At 35.0% G+C, this 20,790-nt stretch overlaps 2 protein-coding genes across 28 annotated transcripts in view; one reads left to right on the forward strand and one right to left on the reverse strand.

Moving 5' to 3' along the window:
* NEB (nebulin) overlaps positions 1 to 5,482 on the forward strand; it is a 219,953-nt gene extending 214,471 nt beyond the window's left edge. For all 21 annotated transcript variants that reach the window (XM_061438168.1, XM_061438021.1, XM_061438025.1 and 18 more), the window contains one exon: positions 4,724 to 5,482. In XM_061438168.1, coding sequence (XP_061294152.1) covers positions 4,724 to 4,897 — 174 coding nt within the window. In that variant the 3' untranslated portion in view covers positions 4,898 to 5,482. The remainder of the gene's footprint in view (positions 1 to 4,723) is intronic.
* A 1,728-nt stretch (positions 5,483 to 7,210) lies between these two features.
* The window catches only part of RIF1 (replication timing regulatory factor 1), a 62,101-nt gene continuing 48,521 nt past the window's right edge, over positions 7,211 to 20,790 (reverse strand). For 4 of the 7 annotated variants that reach the window (XM_061438193.1, XM_061438183.1, XM_061438233.1 and 1 more), the window contains exons 31-36: positions 18,919 to 19,065; positions 18,543 to 18,620; positions 18,338 to 18,453; positions 17,798 to 17,951; positions 14,159 to 14,267; positions 7,211 to 13,695 (exon numbers count right to left, since the gene is read on the reverse strand). In XM_061438193.1, the coding sequence (XP_061294177.1) occupies positions 13,481 to 13,695; positions 14,159 to 14,267; positions 17,798 to 17,951; positions 18,338 to 18,453; positions 18,543 to 18,620; positions 18,919 to 19,065 (819 nt within the window). In that variant the 3' untranslated portion in view covers positions 7,211 to 13,480. The remainder of the gene's footprint in view (positions 13,696 to 14,158; positions 14,268 to 17,797; positions 17,952 to 18,337; positions 18,454 to 18,542; positions 18,621 to 18,918; positions 19,066 to 20,790) is intronic. The other 3 variants (XM_061438214.1, XM_061438204.1, XM_061438243.1) reach the window with 3 other exon arrangements.

Below are 20,790 nucleotides of genomic sequence, written 5' to 3' on the forward strand. Positions count from 1 at the left end.
CCTCCTTTTTTGATATGTGAAATAATGGTTACAGGTGTGCTGATCTTTTTTTTAAACCAAAACTTCTATTTTGTATAATGTTAACAGTAATAAATTGGAGAAGACAATGGCACCCCACTCCAGTACTCTTGCCTGGAAAATCCCATGGATGGAGGAGCCTAGCAGGCTGCAGTCCATGGGGTTGCTGAGGGTCGGACACGACTAAGTGACTTCACTTTTCACTTTCACGCATTGGAGAAGGAAATGGCAACCCACTCCAGTGTTCTTGCCTGGAGAATCCCAGGGACGGGGAGCCTGGTGGGCTGCCGTCTATGGGGTCACATAGAGTCAGACACAACTGAAGTGACTTAGCAGCAACAGTAATAAATATCAGAGAAACTTCATTAACAGCTCACATAACTAAAGAGCATTATTCAGTGATTTAAAACAAACACATGGATACACACAAAACACACAGAAAAACTAAAGCAAAATAATCATTGTGGGCTCATTAGACCCACCCACCATCTTAAAGCAAAGCATATGTTGTTCGGAATCATTCTTCCACAGTATATGTGTGTGCAGATGTCACATGTAATCTAGTTATACCTTATATGTACAAGTGAAAGTGAAGTTGCTCAGTCGTGTCCGACTCTTAGTGACCCCATGGACTACAGCCCACCAGGCCCTCTGTCCATGGGATTTTCCAGGCAAGAGTACTGGAGTGGGGTGCCACTGCCTTCTCCATTAACAGCGGCAAGGCATATTATATTTACTTGAAGCTGGTATACTTGGTGACAGCCTTAGTGCCCTGGGACATGGCGTGCTTGGCCAGCTCCCCAGGTAGCAGCAAGCACACGGCGGTCTGGATCTCCCTGGATGTGATAGTCAAGCGCTTGTTGTAACGCGCCAGGCTTGATGCCTCGCCAGCGATGCGCTCGAAAATGTCGTTGACGAAGGAGTTCATGATTCCCATGGCCTTATGTACTATATGTACATGTGTACATATGTACATGTCCTATATGTACATGTGTACATATGTACATGTCCTATATGTACAAGAGATAAGTCAAATCATGCTCACCAATTCACCAGACTATCTTAAAACTCAGTTTAAAACCCTGGATCTCTTGGGACTTCCCTGCTGGTCCAGTGGTTAACTCTCTCAGCTCCCAAAGCAGGGGGCCCAGGTTCGATCCCTGGTCAGGGAACTAGATCCCACATGCTGCAACTAAGACCTGGTGCAGCCAAATAAATGAATAAATATTTTTTAAAAACCCTGGATCTAATTTCATAATATTAAAACATAACAACATAATTCTTTACGATTGAAATGAACAATATCTGTATGAAGAAAACCTTTACTAAAGGACATAAAGATTGGTAAGTATTAAAACCTATTATAGTTCAGGAAAGGAATCCTGCAGTCATTTCTCCAGAAATCAATCCATAAATTCAAGGCAATTCCAATCAAATCCTAGTACAATAATAAAAATTTTATACATTAATCCTAAAATTTATTTGAAAGAGTAAAGATGTAAGATCAAGCAAATTTTGAAAATGACAATAGGAAAGGACTTAACCATAAGAATAAAATGCACTAGAAAGCTATTATAATTAAATATGAATTTAGCATGAGAATAGATTTTAAAACACGTGAAGTCCAAAAACAGACCCGAAGAGTTACAAATACACAGAGGAAAAAAAACAAAATTGTAAAATACTACAGAAAAAGACTATTTTTACAATACTGGAGATGGGAACATCTTCCTTGGCAACTTCAAAAATCTAGGAATGTAAAGGAAGACTATAACAAAAAGAAATGTCAAACTGGGAGAAGTTATACATAACAAAAGATTAATATCTAAAACCACATAAAGTATCCAAAATTCATCGAGGTCATTATTCCCCTTCCCTTCAAAATGAGGCCTGGAAGAATATGACTAAACCATCTACAACAAAAGAAATAAAAATGGCCAAGGAAAAGAGGTTCACCATGACTACTAACCAGAAATATACAAATTATAACAAAGTATTCTATTATGGTAGCAAACTTTTAAGAAAACTTAAAAGGCATGTTAACTTTGACCTAATACTTTCAGCCCAAAGACAGAGACCTGAAGACCAACACTATGGGGTTAGTGGACGAATACAGTGATGGTTAACTATCTAGAAATACAGAAATGGCTAAATAACTTGTAGTTATTATTAAAATATGGAATTCTCTTCAGAATAAATCTATATACAGACAGACCTCCAAGCTATATCAAATGGAAAGAACCAAGTATTGTTTATAGTAATCCACTTATTGGTCGGGGGGGGGGGGGGGGGCTATCCTTGAATGTGAATGTGAGTTTCAAAATGCTAGGGAAAAATATGTAGGTTTCATGCCAAATAACTAACCAGTGGCTGCTCCTATGAAGAAAATTTGGACACTTTCAAATTTTATTTGTATCTCTAAATTGTTAGTTTGTAAAAATTTCATTGTTGTAAGAACACTTAACAGGAGATCTACTACCCTCTTATTTTTCAGTGTACACTTACTATAGATTCAAGGTTGAGTTGTCTCTAGAACAGCACATCTCTAGCATTCATTCATCTTGCTTAACTGAAATTTATGCTGTTGATTAGCAACAGTCACCATACTGTATTTTTTGTTTTCACCACTGTTTAAATTAGCTTTCCAGAAAATCTTATTTCTGGTATGCTCCCAAATTCTCAAAGTGAGAGAAATATGCACTACTGCTGATTTTTCAAATTCTTTTTCTCTAATAAAACATTCAGTTCAGTTGCTCAGGCGTGTCCGACTCTTTGCGACCCCACGAATCGCAGCACGTCAGGCCTCCCTGTCCATCACCAACTCCTGGAGTTCACTCAAACTCACGTCCATCGAGTTGGTAATGCCATCCAGCCATCTCATCCTGTCATCCCCTTCCCCTCCTGCCCCCAATCCCTCCCAGCATCAGTCTTTTCCAATGAGTCAACTCTTTGCATGAGGTGGCCCAAGTACTGGAGTTTCAGCTTTAGCATCATTCCTTCCAATGAACACCCAGGACTGATCTTTAGAATGGACTGGTTGGATCTCCTTGCAGTCCAAGGGACTCTCAAGTCTTCTCCAACACCAGTTTCAAAAGCATCAATTCTTCGGCGCTCAGCCTTCTTCACAGTCCAATTCTCACATCCATACATGATCACAGGAAAAACCATAGCCTTGACTAGACGGACCTTTGTTGGCAAAGTAAGGTCTCTGCTTTTGAACATGCTATCTAGGTTGGTCATAACTTTCCAAGGAGTAAGCGTCTTTTAATTTCATGGCTGCACTCACCATCTGCAGTGATTTTGGAGCCCCCCAAAAATAAAGTCTGACACTGTTTCCCCATCTGTTTGTCATGAAGTGATGGCACCAGATGCCATGATCTTCGTTTTCTGAATGTTGAGCTTTAAGCCAACTTTTTCACTCTCCTCTTTCATCAAGAGGCTCTTTAGTTCTACACTTTCTGCCATAAGGGTGGTGTCATCTGCATATCTGAAGTTATTGATATTTCTCCCGGCAATCCTGATTCCAGCTTGTGCTTACTCCAGCCCAGCGTTTCTCATGATGTACTCTGCATATAAGTTAAATAAGCAGGGTGACAGTATACAGCCTTGAAGTACTCCTTTTCCTATTTGGAACCAGTCTGTTGTTCCATGTCCAATTCTAACTGTTAATTCCTGACCTGCATATAGGTTTCTCAAGATGCGGGTCAGGTGGTCTGCTATTCCCATCTTTCAGAATTTTCCACAATAGTATAACCACTAACGTAATTTCTACGTGTTTGCCTATTTAGGACATTTCATATAAATGAAATCATGTTAATATGTGGCCTGCTGTTACTGGCTTTATGTTTGATTTATCCATGTATCATTTATCAGTACTAATTCCTTTATATTAGCAAATATTACTACATTGTATGAAAATGTTTCCTTCATCAGTTGGTGGGCATTTGGGCTGTTTCCAGTTTTTAGCTATTATGAATAAGGGTATACAAGTTATTGTGTGGATATACGTTCATTCCTCTTGGGTATATACCTAGGAGTACAATTGCTAGGTCACATGGGAACTATCTAAAATAGGAGAAATTTCCAAAACTGTTTTCCACAGTGTCTGCACCATTTTCCATTTCTATCAGCAGTTTATAAAAGATTTCAATTTTCCCGCATCCTCCCCAATACCTTTTTTCAATTATCATTCCAGCGTGTAGTGGTATCGCATTGTAGCTTTACATTTTCCTGGTGACTAATGACGCAGAGTATTTAGCTCTTGGTGTATCTCTCGTCAACAATTCAGATCCTCAGCAAAGGATCTGAATAGATGTGTGTGTATGTAGTCAGTCAGTCGTGTCTGACTCTGTGACCCCCATGGACTGTAGCCCACCAGGTTCCTCTGTCCATGGAATTCTCTAGGCAAGAATACTGGAGTGGGTTCCCATTTCTTTCTTCAGGGGACCTTCCTGATCCAGGGATAGAACCTTAATCTCCTGCATTGACAGGCAGATTCTTTACCATCTGAGTCATCAGATAAGATAGATTGTAATCCTTATTAGATATACGATTTGCAAATATTTTCTCCTAGTCTTTTTAGTTTTGGTGGTAGTTGCACATTCTGTTTCATGCAACTTAAATTCTGGTGTCATAAGAGACTTTAAAATTAGTTTAGGTTAATTGTTGCAAATCTAACATTTCCCTTTTTTGTCCTTACCCACAGAAAATCTTCCGTGCCATGTATGACTATATGGCTGCTGATGCAGATGAGGTATCCTTCAAAGATGGAGATGCCATTGTCAATGTTCAAGCTATAGATGAAGGTTGGATGTACGGCACTGTGCAGAGGACTGGCAGGACTGGCATGCTCCCAGCCAACTACGTTGAAGCTATTTAGACACTTCAAAGCATCAATCCTGTCTACATGACCTACAAATCTTGTTAGTATTTCAGTTTAGACTCTCCACTATTCTCCAAGTTCTCAAACTGCCTAATAGTTTTTGTTATGATTTACGGTTGTACCATCCCTTAATTTGTTTCTACACATACCTAAGTATTCACCATTGTATTAGTACAATTAATCTATCCAATTATTAAACTAGACTTACCTCTATTTTCTGGACTTGCACATAAAACCTGAGACAACATTAAACCCATAGGTTTTTTTTTTTATAATTAAAAAATTTTCTTTTGGGTTTTAAATGATTTCAGCACAGACATTTTTAGAAGTTTCTGCATTATTATTGCTGTATCAACCCAGAGTCTTTCTCCATTACTAAAATGTTTAACAGTATTTCTTTTCTAAATCAAGAATTCTAAACATGTTAAACAGTTTTTAAAAATGGCAGATACTCACCTTTTCCTTGCTTATTGACTGCTGATACTTTTATTTCTAATCCAGTTCTGAAGTTATGAAGCTGATAGTCAATATAAACTGGTGTTACACTAGTGTCTAATAAAATCTGTAATTCTGCAACAAACACCATTGACGGAATGAGCATTACTTTTTAATAGTTTTAAGATCTACAAATAAAAACTTCAACAAAGCAAATCTATGCTAGACTTCACCACAAAAACTAAACTTAAAAATGCACAAGACACAACTCTGAAAATCAACTATATTTCAATTAAAAAAATATGAACAAATGTTGGACTGTGTTCAGCAAGCTTTCCTTATGGCTTGGCTTATAAAGTTTTAGAAATAGCTGTGGGATCCAATCTTCAAGGGATCTTCTTCATCTGGATCCAGTAGGCTGGCAGTTTGTGTCAAAGGCATTAAATGGGCAATAATGGCTTGTTGCTTCAGTGTACAGAGTATCTTTACTAAAAAGCAAAAGATCTGTCACGTTATTTTATTGCTGTAGTAATAATGTTCTCCCTAAGCTCCTTAATTTGTGTCTGGAGACACAAAGCAAAGAGCACATGTAAAAATGAAGGCAGAGACTGGGGTGATGGAAAGCCAAAAATTGCTAGCAACCACAAGAAGCTAAAAGAGAGGCATGAATAGCCTTCCTCACAGCCCTTAGAAGGAACCAACCCTTGCTGACATCTTATCTCAGACTTCTAGCCTATAGAACCAAGACAATAAATTTCTATTATTTAAGCCTTTCAGTTTTTGATTTTTACAGAAGCCATAGTAAACTAATGACAGTAATCTTACACTTTTTTTCTTACTTAAAAGTATGAATTTACAGTCTTCTAAGCAAAATAAAAGCAAAAATAAACAAATGGGACCTAACCAAACTTTAAGCTTTTGCGCATCAAAGGAAACCATCATATAACGAAAAGACAACCTCACAATGGGAGAAATATATTTGGAAACGATGCCACCTATGAGGGCTTAAGTTCCAAAATATACCAACAGTTCATGCAACTCAATACCAAAAAAACCAAACCACCCAATCAAAAAACTGGCATAAGATCTGGACAGATATTTCTCTAAAGACAACATGTGGCCAACAGGCACATGAAAAGATGCTCAAAATTACTAAGTATTAGAGAAATGCCAAAGCAAACCTACAATCAGGTAGTGTGTAAATATATATATATATATATAAATTACACACAATATTACTCAGCCATAATAAAGAATGTAACATTGTCATTTGAAACAACATGGATGGACCTAGGAAATATCAAAGTCAGTCAAATATCATCTTGCATGCAGAATCTATAAAATACAAATTAATCTCTATAAAAACAGACTCATAGGCATAGAAAACAAACTTATGGTTACCAAAAGAGGGAAAGGAGAAAGGGGGATAAACTTTAAGTATAGGATTAATAGATAAACACTACTATACATAAAACAGACAAGCAACAAAAGATTTACTGTGTAACACAGGGAACAATATTCAGTATTTTCTAATAACCTTTAATGGAAATAATCTGAAATAAAATATATAAATATAATACTGAACCACCTTGCTGTATACCTGAAATTAGCACAATATTATAAATAAACTATATTTCAATTTTTTTAAAAGTATGAATTTAGAAGTGTGTGGAACCCTTGAAACTATAAATAAAACAGAGAGATCCTCTCTGGTTAAAAACAGGCCATAAAAGAGGGCAAGAATATGAACGGTTCATATCATCGTGGAGGAATACAATACTCATTTTTGGCTGGTGTCTGAATTTCAGGAGGTCTCATTGAAACAAAAAAAAAAATTAAAAAAACTCAAACACCAAAGAAAAACAAGTACCAGAATTTACTTTTTTCTTTTTAAATTTTATTTCAGATTAAAGTGCATTTCGTTAAAAATGTTTCAATATCCAGTTTCGATTGGCAAGTGGTAACAGTCAACTCTCAATAGATCATGCAAGTTTTACTGTGGATCAGACACAGATTCTCTCTCCTTCAACCAGTCAAAATGAACCTGAAAATACAACTTTAGGTGCACCTGCTTCAAACGTTGTATAAACATTAAACAAAACTGACTGTACCCTTATTTCCCATCTGCTAGTACAGGTAATCAAGGAATGAACACATACTTCTGTGAAGTTTCAACTTAAATCATTCGACTTATCAAATATAAATACTTTTTGAATGTAAAACTAAGCTCTCTTAGATTTATCAAGTGATGAAAACAAAAATATTATAGGGCTAATAAATGACTGATTTGGCTTCTCTCAGTCCTCTTCTAAGTGCATATTAGTCAAGTCTATCCACAAGAGGTAGTGTTTAAGATCGAAAGTAACTGATTACTCACCAACACAGAAAGCAAACTCCCAACCCCCCCCAATTTGTTTTACAGGTGTGATTTAACCAATTAGTGCCAGATGCCTTTCCTTTACGTATCACGTCCCTTAATATCCATGGCAAATACATAAAAATGTTTTAAGAATTTAAGGAGAAAAAGGTATACATAAAAAATACTAGTTAAGCAACAGTAAGACATAAATGAAATCAGGGGAACTCATTTTATAAAATAAAATCTAAATAATGGATACAGAAATTAAATTAAAAAACCCTATTCTGCCAGCTGAAGTAACCAAACTGACGACATGCCATATATGAACAAAACAACTGCATTATGTCAAGGACTGGCACAATTTAAGGGTCAGCAAGTAGTAAATATGTAATTATGTTCATTATTACAGGCCACCCAGTCTTCAGACTACTCAATTCTGCCACGATAGCAGGAAAGCAGCCAAACATGTAAATAAGCACCGCTGTGTCCCAGAAAAACCTGATTTACCAACAAAACAATTTTATGCATTGTCACAAAGTATTTTCTTTCCAACCATTAGAAAACATAAAATTCATTCTCAGTTCCTTAAATGTAAAAAGAAGTGGCAGGCTATGGTTTGTCAATCCCTCCCTGCTCTTTAAAAACTTATTAAAGACTACTGTCTTTTGTTTCCTATTATCAAAATCAACTATTAATTCCATTTTTCTACAAAATTTCCATTCCATAAAAAATAAATTCTTCAGACACCTGTTATTCAATTAAGTATCAAAACAGCTATTATTCTATATTCCATTTTCAGTTTCATGACACTATTTTGAAAGTGAGCTTTCTACTTCTATGCAGTTCATCCATTTAAGAAATCAGTCTTTTGTTGGAATTATTTACTGATGGGAGGTGGAGTATAAAATATATTTCTAAACAATTACCCAAGGGATTAATAAACTATTATGATACTGTATTACATGTAGAATAACTCAGGGACCACTGGCTGTCAGCTACTTTCAAAATATAAAGATAACTGTTAACTTAATGGTCTAATTCTTTATTGCTATTTCAATCGATCTTTCTCTTCTCTTCATCATTTATCAGTGCATCAATCTCAATCAACATGTAAATTTGCTGATAAACTTAGTTTCATTCAATTATAAAATGGTACACTGTGACATAAAGGTATTGTTCCCTCTCTTACATGTAGAAAACCAAAAGCTACGGAGGTTCTTTTCTTCCATGTGACATCAATTTAAAATACTGTCTTTAATTTTATAATCACAGGTAAAGGGAGAAGTTAACTTTTATTCTACTGGCATATTTCAGGGGAGTAAGCATTTACAGCTTGGCACTTAGTTTTAACTGTTCTTTGGTTAAAGGCTTGGCACAGAAAGAAAAAAAAATGGTAAAGATCACACTGTAAAATTTAACATTCTATTCCAAGAACTAAATGAACGCTCATAATTTTATTAGACTACAGATCTAATTTACAGATCTTCAAATCAAAATGAATCAGATTTTAATGGAACTTTCAAAGAGCAATATACAAAACCTGGCATATAATAGACACAATTAACCGGGCCATGAAAAACCACAAAGACCAGATTTGTTTTACAGATTGAACAATCAATAAATTTTGATAATCAGTTTTTAAAACCCATTACTTCTGACATTTCCTTAATTAAGTGCTTTAGATGAGGGCAGTTCTTACAATAAAAGTATTTATTTTTAATAAATATGAAGGAAAATATCATCTTAAAAGAATGCCCAAAAAACCCTCATTTTTGAAGATCAGACTACTCAACTCTTTCAACTCCATTTTGCAACAAAATAGGAAGTTTCAATCACATACTGTCACAGCACTCACCAGAGGTCTTCAGTAAACTTGAATATCAAAGCACACTTGTCAGAATGGACTTACTATAGCACTGCTAACTTCACTGCCAAATTAACCTTTGTTAGGGGTAGCCTATTTTCAATGTTTATTAATAAAAAAATGAAGTCCTATAACCTAGAAGGCAAGATTTAGAGACTAAATTCATCTCTAATATTATGAAAATTTAAAAAGTCAGAACATAATTCGTATATACTCATAAGACTCCACATTGTCCAAACTGCTTAATCAGGTTCTTGATAACATAAAATACTTATCTTCTATATTAAAAGGCCCCATATTAGGCAAAATTCTACTTTTAACAATTTTATTTAAAATTTTTAACTTTAATATGAAGCCTTCAAGACCAGTCAGAATCCTCAATTCAGACATCTGAAAAGGTTTCTTAAAAAAAGACTAGTAGTTATATTTTGTGGCAATAATTTTAAGGATATACATCTGCCTGGGTTACCAATTGCTAATTTGGATCTTGAAGCCTCTTAGACCTATGACCACAAATGCAGTACACAGACATCAGCATTTGTATGGATCACATGGAAATTCTTAGAAATGAACTATTAGGCTCTCATCACATACCTACTGAATCAGAATCTGCATTTTAACAAATACATGTAGGTTTGAGAAGCACTGTATCAATTAATCGGAGAAGGCGATGGCACCCCACTCCAGTACTCCTGCCTGGAAAATCCCACGGACAGAGGAGCCTGGTGGGCTGCAGTCCAGGGGGTTGTTAGAAGTCAGACACGACTGAGCGACTTCACTTTCACGCATTGGAGAAGGAAATGGCAACCCACTCCAGGGTTCTTGCCTGGAGAATCCCAGGGATGGGGGAGCCTGGTGGGCTGCCGTCTATGGGGTCACACAACGTCAGACACAACTGAAGCGACTTAGCAGCAGCAGTATTAATTAATAAAGTCAGGACTTCACTCTAATGTTTGTATACAAAGTATAAGACCTTTCTAATGGCTTAGGGATAAAATGGACATGTGTTGTAATAACAAGCAGGCAGCTAACTCCCCTGACTCAAGCCCCAGCCTAATAACATTAACAACTGCTTTTTTTAACAACCTCTAACTCTGGCTCACAAATAATCTCCCAGAAAATCAGTTATGAAGAATTCTAAATAGAAACTAGGCTTTTCTTAATGGATTATAAAGTCAAAGTCAGAAGGAATGGCATTAAAAGAAAATGAGTTAAGTTTTCACATCTTTTGTTAAATTTCAACTAAGCCTGCCTTTAAAACAGCACTCACTTTTAACTACTCATCTCTTTAAAAATCAAAACAAAACTCTACTTGTATATTTTCCACATACCCTCCCATTTTTCCAATTTCCCAATTTTCTTGTCTTCCCTCCCACCTTTAGTCAAAACATAACTGAATTTTCTTGACATTTTTATGATTCTTAAATGTAAAACACTTCTGACTACTACCAACCTGCACATAAACAGAATCATGGGAAATTCATATTCAAATCTTATTTTTGACTGTTATTCTACTGCATTATTAACCTAAATCATCCTATAATCGACAAAGAAACTAGAGCAAAAGCTCTCCACTATTCAACAATGGCTTTCAAACTTGTTCAAACTGCAGAGCATCTTTAATTATGTGCTCACTGAGATACTGGAAATTCATTTTTGAACATCAAAAATTATACTATGGTTCTACATGCAACTATATTCTTTATAAATGCATAAAATTAAAAATGACATTTGAGTGTTCTTAGTAATGTCTGTCATGTTTTATTAACCATTAGAAATTATTTGAAAAAACTTATTTCACTTTAATGGTAAAAAGACACACACTGGAGCTGATCATGGAATATTAATGCTTTTTGCTCTTCCAGAAATAGTAGAAAAATCTGCAGAAAGTTTTAAGGCAAGAATATTGAAAATAAGGAGCCTAAATAAACACATAACTTTATCAACAACTAAGATTTAGCAAATTGGTTTTTAAACGTTTTAGAATATATCCTGGTTAAACCAGGATGTTCTAAATTTAGTATCTGCACTTGCACCAAACTTGTGATTTAAGTAAATGGTATTCATTTTGGTCACATTTTCTGCTATACTGTCCACCTTCCCAGGAACTTCAGTCCACCAGCAGGTAAGTTTAGCTCACACAAATATTAAGATATGAGGTTGTGAAATGAGTTAATTCTGGTTCCTCTCAACATACATACCTATCCCTTCTACTAACACCTGTTCAATCAAAACGTGCCTGTTTACTCACATAGAACTTGGGGAATAAATGACAAATTAAACCAAAATTATAAGTGTTTAAATTCAAGCTACAATCCTTCAGGTTCAATGGTCCCAGATTTTCTTTTAAAACCATCCTCAGCATATAAATACCAAACTTAGACCCCAAAATATTTACAATGTAATGATAATGGATCATGAAAATGAAACCAACTTTTATCGTGACTGGGTGGCAGTCCCCTTCTGAATATAAAGCTAACCAAGACACAAGGATTAAACTTTCCATAAGTTGTTAATGAATGTGTGCTTTTTCAAGTAGGGGTTACTTCTGAATTAAGTCTAAAACTGAGATTACTCATTCTATTTAGAAAACAAGTGAGATATTTGTTAAAAAGATGAAACAAATATGGGAAAGGCAGGCACTAATACCAGTTGGTAAAATTAGAAATGTTTTAATTACATACACCCTATTTTTTTAAACTGAATAAAACATACATATTTTAAAGAACAGTTTTCAGATTTCTCCCAAGTTTGCTTTAGGTATAGGTGGAGAGCAGATAAGCTCTAGGTTTCTTATGATCCAAGTTATAATGAAAATACTCAAGCTAACTCCCCATTAAAGAGAAATGTAACGAGGCACTATTTCTGGTGGCTAATCCCCTCTTTCAAACCAAAAGGGGGAAAAAAAAAGGTTATGGAAATGAACAGCAAGGTTGTCATGTAACACTTTCTCATTTCTCATATTTGTTCTGCTTACTTTAGAAAATAAACTCATGTTTAACTATTAACTAAGTACAAAACTTTTTGTTGTTTTATTTGTAGATACAGAATCCTACAAATATCTGCAGCAATCCCATGAAGCACGTCTATTATCCATACTGATATCTCAGTATTCAATATATACAAAATTATGTTTCTATTAAACAAAGGTATTCACAAGAGGCTACAGAAAAACTCATGCAACTAATGAAGACTGAAATTTATAAATTAAAGACTTAATCTATACATAATGTACAAACAGTCGTGCATTTTTAAATGAATAGTATGTATCTCATAAGAGTGTATTTTCACAGGCAAATGCTGCTGCACAAGTATTTGTTAATGCAAATGAATGGAATCACTAAATTCTGCTTTAATATTTAACCCCTATAGTTGAAACTTTTGATTATTTTTCTTGAAAGCTGTCCAAATGAAGCTGCTCTGTCTGTGAAAAACATTCGAAAAAATTCTTTTGCCTCTCATTTGGGGTGTTTTACCAAGAACAAATTTCTTAAACCTCAAGCACCAAAAAAAAAAAAGAAAGAAAGAAAGTATAAACATCTTATCAGTTAAGCAAAAACTTCAAATAAAAAATTTCAGTTTTTCTTACTTAGAGGAGGTATATTACATAAAATGTTTCATTAAAATATGCATGAGTACGTAAAACAAAATTTATGCTTTTGCTTGTAGTTTCTGCTTTCACATTTCAGTTAACTACTTTAAGTTCTGGAAAAACTATGTATAGCAGCCAAGAAAATATGTTACACAGGAAAGATTGCTCTCACTCACAAAATTAACTTAATAAGCTATTGTTCTTTAGCATTTGAAATTACCAACTTTGCAAACATTCAGTCCGAAATTGTGCTATATTTCAGAACTTACTTTATGAGTCAACAAATCCAGTGATTTAAAAAAAAAAAAAATTCAATTTTCTCTTAAAACACTAAAAAGAATTTTCATGGGCTGGTGACCTCCAACGTGACTGCAGATTTTTAATTATAGAGTTTGCCATGCTACCAAGTTTCTCATGCATTTCAAATAGCTGGCTTCCTGAATAATTATAGAGATCTTCTGAATCTAGTTGAAGAGCAAGTGCGCTAATCTGTGCCACAAGATTTTTAGATAACGGAGCTTCTAAAGCAACAGGATCAATTAAATCTAAAGGAAAGAGAAGAAAATAGCACTATTAAAATCTATTCCAGATACATTTTAACTTGCATCTCCTTCTAAGTTAATAAAAAATTTAAGTGCCTAGGTTTCAAATTAAGAGTGCATGCTGAGGTAGTCCCCGCTCAAGATAAGAGAGTGAGGCTACAGAAAAATCACCACAGCTTATTCCGTGCCACTTAAGAAATCCTGACTACTTCATTTTCATGAACATAACTGGATCGCAATGTTTAGTTTATATCCTGATTCTAGATCTTGATAGAATAAAAGTTGTCAATTAGAGAAAAAGCAACTGGATATACTTGAAGTCAGTTATTTTTTCATGTATTTGACAACTATCACACAAAAAAATTCACAGAGCATGCTCAAATTAGAACTAAAAGCAGAATAACAAAGTATTTCTTCAATAAAGTCAACCAATCTTATAAAACTGTCCCGTTTTGTTAAAATATACCTGAGGCAAGTCTTTCTTCATCAGGAGAGATAGATTTATTTTCCATTCCATTTATTGTTTTTTCAGAAATATCAAAAACTGGAATCTCTTCTAGTCCACGAGACTTCACCTTGATTTATGCATTAAGATAAGTAAAAATAAAAACAAAAGTGACAAACTGAGTTATTTTTAACAGGACTAATAATAATAAAACCACTAACACTGGAAAAGAATCTGACATACTATGTTTTACAGTCTGGCTAATACTGTTAAGAACCCATGGTTCTACTAACACAAAAACAGAACTATGTAGTGTTTTTTCAAAGAGAGGTTAAGGAATTTATATTATTTCTTAATGAATTTGTCCAGAAATATAGCTGTGGTAGCCAAGAAAAATTACATTTTATTCTCTAGGTTTGGGAACATGGGAAAAGCAAGTCTAAGGCAGACATTTTCAAGCTTAAATATATGGACTTCTATTTTTAAAAAGAACACAATTTTCAAAGGTCTGGGAACAGGGCTTATTGATTGCTGATTGAGAAAATGCTACTTTCAGATTGTTTCTGCTGTTTAGTCATCACATCGCGTCCAACTCTTTGCAACTCCATGGACTGATAATTTCATCCAAAAACAAAGACCCCTGAATTCAATGACTTAAATTTATCAAATTTAAATTCCCCCTTCCTCAACACCTGTCCATCAACTTTTTAACCATTCCCACAACTTAGGTTTATAAAAATGTGAAGGGACACTACCTGCAAGATTTGTAATCTGGAGAATAAAATTAAGGGGTTATACTTAGCTGCTTAAAATCACTGGGGGTTGTTTATATACAACTGACTCTCTTGGCCACTCCATAGACTACAGCCCACCAGATTCCTCTATTCATGGGATTTCCCAAGCAAGAAAATTAGAGTGGGTTGCTTTGTCCTTCTCCAGGGGATCTTCCTGACTCAGGGATCTAACCGGCATCTCCTGCATTTGGCAGGCACATTCTTTACCACCGAGCCACCAGGGAAGCCAGAGTTCCCGTATGACCCAGAAATTAGATTCTGTTACAGATACACCTAAGAAAAATAAAAAACATGTCCACACAAAAACTTGTATATGAATGTACATAACAGCATATTTGTAATAGAAAAGGGTGTAAACAACCCAAATGTTCACCAAGTGATGAATGGATAACCAAAATGCTGTACAGTCACAGAATGAGGTATTATTAGGTTGGTGCAAACGTAATTCTAGTTTTCACAGTTGAAATTCATCATTTGATACTGAAATACATTCCAAAATAAATGTGGTTATGTTATACATCATTTTAATGAGCATTTCTCGCTTTATGTTTTTTTGCTAACGACTTATGACTTGCTATTTATATTTATTTAGACTATGGAAATGATATTACACAAAAAACAAGTGTGAGCAGTTTTCTTATTTGAGTTCAAAATGAGTCACAAAAAGAGAAGTCAACTCGCAACATCAGCAACGCATTTGGCCCAGGAACTGCTCGTGAACATACAGTCCAGTGGTAGTTTAAGAAGTTTTGAAAAGGAGACAAGAGCCTTGAAGATGAGAAGTATAGTGGCTGACCATCGCAAGTTGAAAAAGACCAAGTGAGAGCCATTATTGAAGCTGATCCTCTTACAACTACAAGAGAAGTTGCCCAAGTACTCAACGTCAACCGTTCTACAGTTGCTCCGTGCTTGAAGCAAATTGGAAAGGTAAAAAGGCTTGGTTAAGTGGGTGCCTCATGAGCTGACTGCAAATCAAAAACATCATCATTTTGAAGTGTCGTCATCTCTTATTATACACAGTAACAACAAAACATTTCTCAGATTGTGACATGCAATGAAAAGTGGATTTTGTACAAAAACCAGCAATGAACAGCTCAGTGGCTGGGCTGAGAAGCTCCAAAGCACTTCCCAAAGACAAAATTGTAACCAAAAAATGGTCATGGTCACCGTTTGGTGGTCTGCAGCCCATTTGATCCACTACAGCTTTCTGAATCCTGGTGAAACCATTACATCTGAGAAGTATGCTTAGCAAATTGATGAGATATACCGAAAACTGCAATCCCTGCAGCTGACATTGGTCAACAGAATGACCCCAATTCTTCTCCACAATAACGTCTAGCCGCATGTTGCACAACTAACACTTCAAAAGTTGAATGAACAACTTGGGTTACAAAGTTTTGCCTCATCTGCCATATTCACCTGACCTATCGCCAACCAACTACCACTTCTTCAAGCATCTCGACAACTTTTTTCCAGGGAAAACATTTCCACACCCAGCAGTAGGCAGAAACTACTTTCAAGAGGTTCATCAACTCTCAAAGGATAGATTTTTACACCACAAGAATAAACAAACATTTCTCACTGGGAAAAAGGTGCTGACTATAATGGTTCCTATTTTGATTAATAAGGATGTGTTTGAACCTAGTTATTCATATAATGTTTTAAAATTCAAGGTCTGAAACCACAATTACTTTTGCACCAACCTACTATTTAACCATAAAGAGGAATGAAGTACTAATACTTGTGAACCTTGAAAACACTATGCTCAGTTAAAGAAACCAATCACAAAAGACTATATACAGGTTATAAGAACCCACCTTTTATGAAATGTCCACAATAGGAGAGACAAAATTAATAGTTGCTTTGGGGATGGAAATGCAGTGACTGATGAATGGGTAGATGTTGTTCCGTTTTTTAAAAGAATAAAAAATGTTCTAAAATTAGGTCTTGGTGAAGGCTGTGGTACTTTGTGACTGTACTAAAAAACCACTTGTGTGCTTTGGGTGGGCGAATTTTATGGTATGTGGCTGTACCTCAATAAAGCAGTTTCAACTCTTCATCTTACAAAAATGCAAATTACTAATAGTTTTTGTTTTTCTTGAAGTGGTTAAATGTTTTAAAAGATCAAACAAAATTAATAATAAATCAAGGACTTTTAAGAATACTGAAGTCTTCAGTAGCCTGCAAACTCCAATCTCAGAAATTCTAATAGAACACCATTTTCACTCTTAACATACTCCGTTTTTTATTTATTCACAGTTTTGCCTATCGATGAATACATAAAAGGTTTCTGAATGGGTTTCAGACAGTTTGTAAATTCTTCTGAAATGATACACAAAATTTTCTGTATGTATTTTTAGAGGGAAATAATCTCGGTTTTCATAAGAATCTTAAGAAATGTCCATAACCTGAAAATGTTTGTGTGTATTAATTAAAAAAAAAAAAAAGTTGATAGGAAGAACAAGTTAAAAAAAAAAAAGATCACAACTGCTTTGGATATCAAAATCAAAATACTGTTAACCACAAATCTGCAAGATTTTTTGGGAGTAAATGTTTAGATCTGAACATCTAGGTTTTAGAAATAGCAGCCAGGAAACCAATCACTTAGTTGGTAGACATAAAAGACGAGCTAGAAAAGTAGAATTCAAAGAATAAAGAGGTGTAATACACAATAACAGTACAAAACAAATAAGTAAACTTCTCTGTGGAATTATAAATCAACCTTCTAAGTTACTCTTGACTGCAGGGTAAAGGAAGTTAAGGCATCATATAAAATGAGCTTTTAAAGCAATACTTGAAATGCAAACTTTTGGAGTTGTACTGTTTCATCATTTACTCATACACAATTTAACATCTACGTCTTTACCTGCTGCTCATGATATATTCTGAGAGCCTTTTTTACGTTAGACACTTTTGGAGAACGGATAGGAAGAGTTTTTATTTCAGATGCTGTAAGGGTACTCAAATCGCCAATTGTTTTTATATTCTTGGCTCTAATGAGCTGTCCCAGTCCTCTTGCCCTAAAGAGATAAGAGAAACAGGAAAAACATCACAAAGTTTTATAGTTTCTATTTGTAAGGGCCTATCCAATTGAATTTCCTGATTTAAGCTCAATCATAACAAAATTTACATAGACACACCTATCCCACAGAGGATGGACATACGTGCATTTACAACAAAATTTGAATCTGATGTATATGCCTGGCTCAAGCAAGATCAACCGTTCAATACTTCTATTACTGCCCTATCTCAACCATCTTCCCAGCTGTATTTTCATTTACTTCTAAAATAAAATGTGTGAAAGTATGGATAAATCAATCCTAAACATGAGAACCCTGATCATTTAAACATCCCTGTTAACAAAGCGGCATCTCTAGGTATGGGCCAGAGATCAATAACCACTTACCACATGTTGGATGTAATCTGAGGTAAAATGATTTCAACTGGTGCTACACAGTTCACCAAAGCAGGGTAAACACTTTCTGTTGGGCATGGCACAGATTCCTTAGCCATTTCTGCAATCTTAGAATAAATTTCAAAAGCTGTTAAACAGAGGTCACCTAACTGAACATGAAAATATAAAGTTGCATGAAAACTAAAGCACTTCTTACTAAACACTTCTTTGAGCTCTTAAATTTAGAGCTACGTGATCCTGGGGACAGAAATCCTTTGGCTGAAGTGGTATTATGCTAGACAGAAGAAAGGAGAAAAAAATCTCAGAACCCTAGATTTACAAGTTTATTTTTACAACTGACAGACTGTAGTCATATCTTACAATTTTCAGAAAATGTAAAATGTAATAATAATACTACTGGATCAATTACTGGCTGGCTAATCAATGCTTCTTACCACCTCTTCTCTTCATGTCTGCTTTAAGCAGACAAAAGAAAAATATATCCAAACGAAGTATGCTTTGTTTCTTAAAAAGACAAATTACCCGATGCAATTCTGTGTTTGCATATGTATTTTTTAAAGCCTACAGCTTACCTTAGATTGCACAGTAGGTGAAGTTTTAACACTTTTTACCATGAGAGAACTATTTGAAGAATGGCACCTAACAATAGAGCATCGCCTATCAATGTCATCTGCCAATCCTGCTTGGTATATAGGATCTGCAAAGGAGACACGGCGAACCTGAAAACATTTAAGTCATGTTTTTATTTTTAAAAAGTTTTAAAAAATACCATAAACTCTCATTATAAGGTCAGCCAAAAATAGCATGTATGTTTGGAGGCCTAATTTATCTTACTAGAAGCCAACTGCACATACTTGCAGTTGTTCCTGGTGATTGTTTTCACAACTATTACTCAAGACCAAGGGTCATTCCAAGTATCCATGGTCTAATACAAAGTACAGCAACGAGGAGAATGAAAGGATAGTAGCAGAAACTTGATGAAATTGCATGTGACAGTTAAAAGTATACAAATTTCTACTAATCTCATAGGCTTACTACAAACCATAAAGAACGAGGTAAAGAGGCAGAGACAGCACTAACTGGCCTTTGGTATACCTTAATAATCTTAGTTCTTAATTCTTTGAGGGTAACAGAGTCACAGCAATGGGTGAGATTTTTTGTTAAAACAAAAACAAAAAACAAAAGCTTAGCCCAGCTTGAAGTTATTTTGGCCTTTTCTAAACTCTTTATTCAGCTACTCAGCTGTCTGGTAAAAGTATCCAACGGGGCATGCAAAACCATAATATGTATATAAATGTCTTATTCCCAAAATATTGGGAACTTTCTATAAATATCTGCTATAGAAAACTATCATATGTAAATAAAAATTAAACGAGCTACTATCAAACAAAACATGACTACAGTTAACTGGCATTAATAATCTAAAGTATACTGAAGACATCATTTCATCTTCATAAAATTTTCAAGAACTTCTATGGCCTATTTAAACCTAAGATTAAAAAAAAAAAAAAGGTAAAAGACTCAAAAGCAAAGCAAGACCAAACCAAAAACCCTCAAGTGTTAAGTTTTCCTAAGAACTAATCTATGAACTCTCAATTTAAAAATTTTTAGTATATTTTGGGAAAGTTTTCACAATGTGCTGGCTAAAGGCAAAATTACGTGTCAGTATGATTTTATCTATATATACATGTTTGTATACATAAACACATATATTCCACAGTAAATGGTAGGTCCAATTTCAAAATTAAGGAATGCCCACACAGTACCTTTATAAAATAGCTAGTTACAGAGGACAAGTGGAGCTATGTAAAGCACATGCAACTTTTCCTTTCTAAACTATGTGCAAGTCACAGGGTCAGAGACTAAAGCAGATACATAGGTAATCCATATGTGTACAAACTACAAGAATTAAAATGTAGTGAAGAAGATGGGGGCATTAACAAGATTAATTACAAATGAAATCATACGCAGAAATTAATGAAGGCATAGCCTAAAGAAATTTTTAATTGTTAAAGGTCTAAGTTTATATAAAGACATGTGAAACAGACAGGATAATGTCCTAGTACACAGTAAGTACTAACTAAAGCTCCTTTATTGGTTTCTAAGTGTTTCCTTGTGTATTATATAGCAGAGAAAAAATCACCATGAGAGATTATCAATTTTGCAAAATGTGAAAAATGGTGATGGTTGTATAAAGATTTATAGCTAAGTGTTAGGCTTCCCTGGTAGCTCAGTCAGTAAAGAATCCACCTGCAGTGCAAGGCACCCAGGTTTGATCCCTGGTTCGGAAAGATCCCCTGGAGAAGGAAATGGCAAACCACTCTAGTATACCTGCCTGGAAAATCCCATGGACAGAGGAGCCTGGCAGGCTGCAGTCCATGGGATCGCAAAGAGTCGAGCACAACTGAGCGACAGACACCAGGTCCTGAAATAAAGGAATACCT

This window comes from Bos javanicus, chromosome 2, assembly GCF_032452875.1.
Source record: "Bos javanicus breed banteng chromosome 2, ARS-OSU_banteng_1.0, whole genome shotgun sequence".
NCBI classification, from domain to species: domain Eukaryota; kingdom Metazoa; phylum Chordata; class Mammalia; order Artiodactyla; family Bovidae; genus Bos; species Bos javanicus.